The sequence below is a fragment of the Thermobia domestica genome, chromosome 16 (genome assembly GCF_964235325.1).
Source record: "Thermobia domestica chromosome 16, izTheDome1.hap1.1, whole genome shotgun sequence".
Classification (NCBI taxonomy): domain Eukaryota; kingdom Metazoa; phylum Arthropoda; class Insecta; order Zygentoma; family Lepismatidae; genus Thermobia; species Thermobia domestica.
This window is the reverse complement of record NC_137469.1, coordinates 8,446,239-8,455,449: the sequence shown is the minus strand read 5'-3', so window position 1 is coordinate 8,455,449 and position 9,211 is coordinate 8,446,239. Positions and strand designations below refer to the sequence as shown.

Genomic DNA, 9,211 nt, shown 5'->3' with positions numbered 1-9,211 from the left:
GATCCTTGCCTGAACTTTACGATATTTTCTAATCATGTTTTCACCATTGTCGTAAGATGTCCTCTACATTCTGCTAAATTAAGACCATTTTTCTCTATCCTTTGAACAATATTTTTCGCCTGTTTTTCCATACCCTTCAATGCTTTCTTTTATTTCACACTTTCCTCCACCACTTTTTGAAATGTAACATAGCGTAAAACCTGACTCATTTGCTCAGTGTGAGATACATTTGGGGTACAGTGAAAGATTATTGAGTAGTATTTAGCCTTCCGCACTTCATTAAGAGTTTCATGTCTTATTCTATTGCTATTGAGCCGATGAATTAATGTGAAGTATACGAAACCTAACCTTTTTAAAACAGATTACCTTTCCTCGAAGGTATAATTAGGCTAGTTTTAGACGGAAGCATTTATCGTAGCATTTCTCGTAGCAGACGTGCTGTCAAAAATCTCGTATAATATTCTACGCCATCAACAGTATATGGTGCTTTTACAAAGAAGCATTTTGATAAGCATCTTGTCGTAACGTATCAAACAAATTACTGGAGGAGAGCGCAATTATTGCTGCGAAACTAAAGCGTGAGGAAGCTAAAATTATAGTGGTTGTAACAGCAGTTCTCGCCGGCTATATTAAAAACGAAAACCACAAGTGAATATGTGGGCAAAGAGCATCCCTACTCCAACTCATTTTTCTTTACTACAATTCAATTTCACACACAGAAGAAAGAACATGGATATTTGACGCAAAATCTTTCGCTTCATTTTAACACACCACGGCGCTGCAATCGGACTAGAAATGCTGGGGAAAATGCTACGAAATAAAGCAGGTTCTATCGACAGGAAATGCCATGGCATGAGAAATGCTACAGCATTTGCTACTTTACACAGTAGGATATCGATGATACGATTTTTGATACGATAAATGCTTCCGTCTAAAACTAGCCTTTTGCTTTGAGAGAAAAATGAGATTAAGAAAGCTTCCATTCTCTAGGTCAAAACGGTGAGAGCAATGTAGTTCTGGGTTCCCTTCCTTACTATCATGAAAGGATAAGTAACATGCTGATCAAAACAACATGGCATCAATAATTATCGATAAAACCTTCTTCCACTTCTCCAGAACACCTCCACTTGCCTCGTGAAAGCCGTTACGTCACACAATACAGTTACATGTCAGCATTCATCAAAATAGCCTTTGACCGAAAATATTACGAAGGAGTGCAACTAACTTTCTGATTGACTCACGTATATATCTAGGTATATATACAAGACAAGAAAAAACTTTTCTTCTTCTTCTTCTTCTTTCTTAGGAGGAGGTGAATTCATCTTCTTGAGTGTGACTAATTTTTATCTCGAATATAATAATTTTGATTTCATATATCGGGAAGAATCATAGAAGGAATTTTTATGAAAGTTGCTGTGGAATAGACAAGATAGGCAGACAAATATACACAAATATAAGTTAGCTGAATCACAGAAGCTCGCTTCAATAAATACACAAAACATACAGTAACTCCATTGTAATATCCCCCATGCCGTAAACGTCGCCAACATCTCGTGGCCCATTGGCCAGTAAATGTCGATCGTCGATATAGCGACGCATCGAAGGATTGCCCCCATTTTGCCAATGGCGGCACGGTTTCGTCGAGTCAAAAATATATCTAGAGTCGGTGTGTTGAAATTACCACTGCGTAGCAGCGAGAATTTCATTTTGGTCCGGGCTTCTTCGATTCTTCGCGGAGAATCGCAAAGGGACCACCACGAACTATTGTCAGTCATGTGCATGCGGTTATTATTATATACTACTTTTTTCCAGACGAATTGTTTCTAAAGTGAGCTCCGGGGCAAGAGTAACCCCTGCCTCTATTCATGAAGTGAAAAATCTTGAGATGAGTGAGTATAATTGTATAAATTTCGATGGCAACTTTCGCCGATCATTAGAAAGTGAATATGGGAGAACTATGAAATAAAGTAAATAGAGGCACGTCATTTTGTTACAAAATTACGTGGCGAACGTATTTTATCTGATCCCAAACGGTTATCGTCGAATATTCACGGTTAAAGGAGCACTCTGATTGGCCAAATTAAAAACATCTCAAAGATTTATCCCTCAATAAGCAAGGTTTTCTTCATCTCCTCCGTGGAAAAGTCGGAAGAACACGCGCCTAGTAATCATAAGGCTGGTGGTTCGCGCCCGCCCGTGGATACTTGTTTTTAGTGTTTTTTAGACTCACTTTAATGTAAACAAATCACGCGTATAGGCAATTTAACACATTTTGGGGGAGTAATTTTGTGGTTCATTTGAGTTGCGTCGCGGCACTGCCGCTAGTGGTATAATTTTGAAAACGGAAGTGAGATTACCGCGGATCGTCGCTGTGAGGCCCTTAATTTTTGGCAAGATGTCGCTAGTTGTTCATCGGTGATCTACCGACGCTTATGATATGGGGTCAATGAGTAGATACCAGTGTTTATCTTCATGTTTACCTTCAACGTGACATTGCTACAGTGCAGCAAAGTCAAGATGATCTCGTTCGTGACAGTTATCCTTACTGGCTTTCAATAAACATGTGGTAATTTGTTTTAAAAGAAAAATCTAAAATCAAATATCAGAAAAGCATACCGCATTTATTTTATTTCCAGCTTGACCACTGCCTAAAAGCACGAGGTTTTTAGAACTATTTTCGAATCTTCATACATTACTCAACGCATAGACATACATACACACACTCACACTGTACATACAAATATACACATATTGTTCATCTCTTAATTCTACTTGATGCTTGAACTGATGACGTGATCACAGTGGAAGGGGAAGCAGACACACAAATTGTTTTCGAGGAACTTGATGCTTCTGAAGCAGAAATTTTCTTCACTGAAGCAGGCTCGCAGAAGGAACTAACAACTTTGCTTGAAGGTGAAGCAACAGGAACTGTCTGATGAGGTCTAGCGTCCTCTGATAACTTTCTTCTGTTCGGTTTCGTACTTACAGAGCTACACATAATAGTACTAGATGAACTTAATTGTTGTTCCAACGATGGTTGATGAGAACTATCAGTGGTTCGAGGACCATGTATGTCAGTATGTGTTGTAACACACTTAAGAGAGGAACCGGACACTACAGAGGCCACTGTACATACAATGCACGGAAGAACAGTGGCAGTGTTAGACGACTGAGGACTAGATACATTAGAACGCGTTGTTGCTATCTTAGAGTTTGCTTTGACCTCATAAATATTCGCTGACTGCACAACAGGTTCTGATGTTTTGCTGGACACTCTGCTAGACGTCACACTCGCAACTACAGCAGTGTAATTCTTGGCTGGTGATGACACAGTGTGAGAACGGGTAACTACATGCTGTGATGAATTATACCCAGAAGACGTTTGCACGCCTCCAACCTGTTGAGGCATTTCTGAAACATTAACAGGTTTCTTGATATCTGAGTCACTGACCGATATATTTGACGTACTACACACGGTTTCATTACGCGTCACGACAGACGTAACTGATACCTCCAGTGGGCCGTTTGATGAAATAGCTATTGATAATGAATCGGAAGATTTCGTTACATGGACTACTGATTCTAAAGTTCTATTAGCATTTTGCGTTTGGGAATTCTTAGGTTCTGAACCACTGTCCGTCACTATAGAATCAAACTTACTACTAGGTGTTGGTTGTGACTGGGAGGTCAACGGTAAGCTACTACAACTAGATACGTGTATTCTTGCTGGTGCCGGGGACGACAGACAGGCCGACGTCGTTGGGAGGGTAGCTGGAAGACCAATGGAGGAAGGACCAGACGTCACAGAAACTGTAGGACCACTTGAAATAAACACGAATGCTGACGATATACTTTCTGTAGATATGGGATTGTCTTGTAGAACATCTGATAGGCTATGTGCCGTTCCGTATGAGGCATCCAAAGACTCCACAATAGCATCTGGGATATTCATAGGGGAAGACTGGGGCATAGACGCAGATATAGAACCAATAGAAGAGAGCATACTAGAGCTTCCCGTTGAACTAATATGTAGAGCAGCTTCCGGGAGATGCAAAATAGCTGCAGGTTCTTCATATAACTGTAAAAATAAATAAATAAATAAGTATTAAATTTAAAGTAGCATCATAAACAGGTAGATAATAAATAAAACCCCTATTAGTTACCCTAATTATCAAGTTAAAACTACAGGGTGGATGGAAAGTAACTCCCTACTTTGAATTGTGAATTTCTATTAGTGTTATGTGTAGATTGTAATGAAAGTTATCTTGTTTTATAGACTAAAGTATACTATTTTTTTCCCCAATTTTTCCATATTCTGTGACCCTTTTGTTGTTCCTCTGAAACCACAGAGATGCCAGGACGATTAGGCATTGAGGAGAGAGTCAAAATTGCAGCAAGATTTGAGGTGTGGCAGTCTGTAATTCAGGTCCCACGGTGGTGGAGGGTTCAACATGGGAGACACACTGTTCTGGTTGCAGAAACAACTAAAAATTACCAAAGAACATTAATGACTACTGGAAGTGTCGTGGACACTAAGAGATCAGAGACTAGGTAGGTCCTCGACTTGAGGTGTTCGAGCGAAGTCTTTCAAAATCTTTACGGCAGGTTGAAAAAGCACCCTGTATGGCATTACACGTTATTCTGTGCGTGGAATTCTCCACAGAGTTACATTACAGACCATGGAAGCCTTATTATGTCCAAACATTGTATCCAGATAACTGCGATAGGCGTGTTCAATTTTGTGAAATGATGTTCGCATGGAATGAAGATCATCCACACCTGACTGAAAAAAAAACATTCTGTGGAATGGTGAAGCTGTTTCATGTAGGGAGTTCATTAATCGCCAATAACAGCTATTATTGGGCAGAACGTGATTCGAAAGAGACCGGTGAAAAATGCAGGGCAAGCCGAAAGTGAGTGTGGTACGGATTAACTTCTTCCCGTATTATTGGACCTTATCTGTCAAGAGATTATGAACTAAAAGATACCTGGAAATGTTGGAAAATTTTGTATGGTCTACAATTTCTGAATGAGATGGGTCACATAAACTGTTATTTATGCAAGACATTAATACGCCTCATTTCCCTCTCCTCATTACGCCTTGCCTGTACGACAATGGCTTGATGAACGTTTCAGAGGACTCTGGATAAAAATGAAATGAAATATTTGAGTTTTACGTCCCACGATTATCCCGGATAGGCTAACGGAGACGGTGACGATGAGAAATGAATGAAATGGTGGAATGAAGAAAGTGCGAGGAAACAGGAGAACCCTGAGGAAACCCACGCACACAGTGTTTCTCCACCACAGGATTCTGGATAAGTCATCGGAGACACACACAATGGCCAGCGCGAAGTCCAAACCCCATTACATGCGATTTCCTTTTATGGGGGGTGAGCTATGGAAGAAGTGTATCGCAGCAAACCAAAAACTCTTGGCGAACTTGAAAATAAGATCCGTGAGTTCATAAGTGGTGTTCCTGTTGAGTTCTTGAGGAAAGTCGTAGCAAACGTATCTGTTCGTTTGAGGCAGAGGCAGTGCCTAGAAAATACTGGAGCACACATTGAGTTATAACTTTTGAAACGATAGTGGTATATAATAAACTGCATGTGTGCAAAAATTTAGTTTATACCTACAATATTTTAGGAGGGAGAAATATTAAAAATAGAGTGTTACTTTCCACCCACCCTGTATAATCCCAAAGTTAGGCAAAGTTTACTGTTTGAGGCACATTTACTTAATTCCAATGCTGTCTCCAGTACATAATGATTTCACCCTTTATGACAGTCATTTCCAACTGAATGCTCTATGACGTCACAGTCTGCTGCTGACCTCAGTAAACCGCAAGGAGGGAACGGATCTGGCAGGTAACCGGGCGTTGATAAAAGACAATAGTAACCGAAACCATCGACATAGCGTAGTCTTTGCAGTAGTATTACCTGTGGGTCCATGTCTAAGCGTAAAATGAAATCTTTGAGTTTAACGTCCCACGATTATGCCGGTTAGGCTAAAGGAGACGGTGATGATGAGTAATGAATAAAATGGTGGAATGAAGAAAGGGGGAGGAAACGGGAGAACTCCCAAGAAACCCACGCACACGGTGTTTGTCCACCACAAAGTTTACTTGGCGGGGCTGGTGTGGTAGGAGCTGGTACCACACGTTCTCGGCGAAGGATCTGGCAACACTCCTAGCCACGTGCTGTCTACTACCTATAAAGGGCAGTCCAAGCATGACTTCGTCTTGGTTACGAGTCCGGCAGGCAGCAGCGGAGGAGGCGGCCCATAGAAGATCCTAGTGACATGAAGTTTAGGAAGGTTCTGCGTTCCTTGTAAATCCTAGTTTGAAAAGTGTTATTGCAAAGTGATAGTGCTGAAATTGTGGGAGAAGATATTACAATCAGGAAAGTGAAAGTGGACTATTAATCCAGCAGTTTCCGAAAGTTAAGTAGCTGATTATTATTATTTTTTTTTCTTTTCCTTTTTTCAAAATATCCTTCTTTAACTTTTGTAAATGTATAATTCGCAAATATATTTTCGAAAGTTGAACGAGATGTTTCGTTTCTGATTGCATTCCTAGATTTCATCATCTACTTTCATCAAGATATTTTGCAGGTAAAAGACGCGGGCGCTACTCTCGTTACCGGGCAATGTGCTCGTTGAACGGCCTTGTACGTTGAACGACCACACTGGGATTGAACCCGGGACCCCAATCACCAGAGGTAAACGCTCTACCACTGAGCCACCGCGGCCCCATGCCTAAGCCTAGTACGTCATCCCCTTCCCTTCTTTCCTGCTTGAATTTGTCAGCTTGTGAATCCGCTCTCCTACGTCATACACTGGTCAGTCGGAAATGACTGCTCTATAGCATGAATTAACCAAAATTTATCTCGAGAAACAGTAATCATGATCTACATCTGAAAGAAGGTAAAACAAGACACAGAAGACTGATAATCGAGCGCAAGGAGCATACCGAGTTATCTTAGTAAAGTAATAGGACTTATCTGTTAATAATGAATTTTATTATTTTTATAAATCAAGATTATCCCTTTCAAAATAGCCCCCTTTGGACAGCTAGACAGCAATGAAGGCGTTGTTTCCATTCTTCGTAGCAATGATGGCATACTTCTGCTGGACGGTTATGATGCTCTTCTGGATATTATCCGAAGTACCAAAATGGTGCCCTTTCAAATGTTCTTGAGCAAGGGGAATAAAGGAAGTCACTGAGACTGAAATCAGAGGAATAGGGGGTTTGACGATCACAAGAATGCTTTTTGTCTGCCAAAATGTTACTGACGGAGATGGTGCGTTATTGTGCTGTAGCATCTAAGTGTGTGCAACACTTGGTCGCACACGTGCCAACCCTATTCTTGAGTCTTTCAAGAACTTCCCGATAACAAGTTGGATTGGCAGTTTGTCCTGGTGGCACAAATTTCTTATGGATGATTCCACGACTGTCAAAAATATAAATGAGCACTAGTTTGATTTTGGGTTGAGTTGATTTTGAGTTTAACGTCCCGTTCAGCAGCGAGGCTATATAAGACGTGGATATACTGATTAACGTGGAATCCGAACCACGAGCTCCCGCCGGGAATCGAACCCGGGACTCCCACGCCAAAGGCGCGTACGCTAACCACTTAGCCACGGATGAGCTTGTAATTTGATTTTAGATTTGCTTATTCTCACTGATTCGTCCTGCACGGACTTTCTGCCATTTGAACATATACGTCCTGGATAGAGATCTCGGTAAGTTCTTCGAAAGTGGATTCGCAAAAACTTTACACAAAATCTGATAGCATGACGCTGCTCGAACTTTTGGCTGTCCATTTTCATAATGCTACTCACGAACGTAACTCCACGTCAAACTTCTTGACAATCGTGTAGCAACTGGAGCAAGTTCGAACTTGAACAGAGTCAACGATAAGACTTCACTTAATTGCTGTCAACGATAGGACTTGACTTAATTGCCGTGTGAAGATGGAAGCAGCAGTGTTGTCGGTTCGTGAACAGTATTACCAATCTCATTACTTTTCTCACATATCTCGTCTTTAATAGAAATAATTAGCTTCTTCATATTCCAAAATTTCACACTTGATTTGTCATTATAACAGACACATTTTCTGTACCCAATATTTCGAATGCGTTGTCCATTTTCAAGAACCATAGAGGCTTAAAACATATTAAGCAACAAAATCTTCAGATGCCTCAAGTTTCGACTTCAGTGGAAATCTTCAATTCTTAAAAACGTAACGTATTTTAACCTAATGATGTATTTCTATATTTGGCTCTATTTTAGGAGGCTACCCTGTATGCGCGTTCCCTGTTTATCGAAATTAGTTGTAGTGTAAGTCCACTTAACACAAACAGATGTTTACTTATTATAATTTCTTATTTTTTGCAGGTAATTACGAGTATTATTATCCACTTCTTGACGTATTCAGTTACCTTCATAGGATTTACGGTATGTGGGAAACCGACGCTTACGTCAAGTGGATAATAATACTAGTAGTTACCTGCAAAAAATAATAAATCACTGTGTAAGTTAACATCTGTTGGTGTTAAGTGCATTGACATTAGGATTTATCCACACACACACACAAAAAAAAAAAAAAGAGAGAGAGAGAGAGAAAGAAAGAAAGAAAGAAAAGCAATTTACAAAGGTCAGCCTCCCGAAAATACAGTGAAACACAGAAATATATCACTAGACTGAAATGTGTTATTAATTACTTAAAAAAAAAAAAAAATACTGAAATCGAAGTTTTAAGCTAATGAAGATTCTGGTACTAAATATTTTTAAGTCTCTGCGATCCTTGATAGTGGATACTCAAGAACACATCCGAAATATCTATCTATTAAAATGCTACAATAGCAATTAAAAGCGCCCGAGCTCCAACATATAACTATGGCTTTCAAATCTTTCATTTACGATTGTGTGTGATTTCACGTTTAACAGAGACAAACATTTTTAAGTACGAGTACTTTAAATAAATTGGTTAACTAGATCTTTTTCATAAAGTTTATGATATAAAATTGTTGTTCAAAGCCTTTATATTATAATAAACCTTCTCTGAAATCAATGCACATGAATTGTGCTTCCATCTTCCGAGTTCTTTTAAACTATATGTTGTGGAAATTTATATGTTTGTGGCCAATCCTTTCGACAATGAGATCTCGGAAACTACAGGCTCTAGAAACATGATGTTTTCACTGATCA

At 39.7% G+C, this 9,211-nt stretch overlaps 1 protein-coding gene across 1 annotated transcript in view; it reads right to left on the bottom strand.

Moving 5' to 3' along the window:
- Positions 1 to 2,602: 2,602 nt before the first annotated feature.
- rictor (rapamycin-insensitive companion of Tor) overlaps positions 2,603 to 9,211 on the bottom strand; it is a 219,451-nt gene continuing 212,842 nt past the window's right edge. Inside the window, exon 27 of the mRNA XM_081742104.1 lies at positions 2,603 to 4,078. Within this exon, the coding sequence (XP_081598230.1) occupies positions 2,756 to 4,078 (1,323 nt within the window). The 3' untranslated portion in view covers positions 2,603 to 2,755. The remainder of the gene's footprint in view (positions 4,079 to 9,211) is intronic.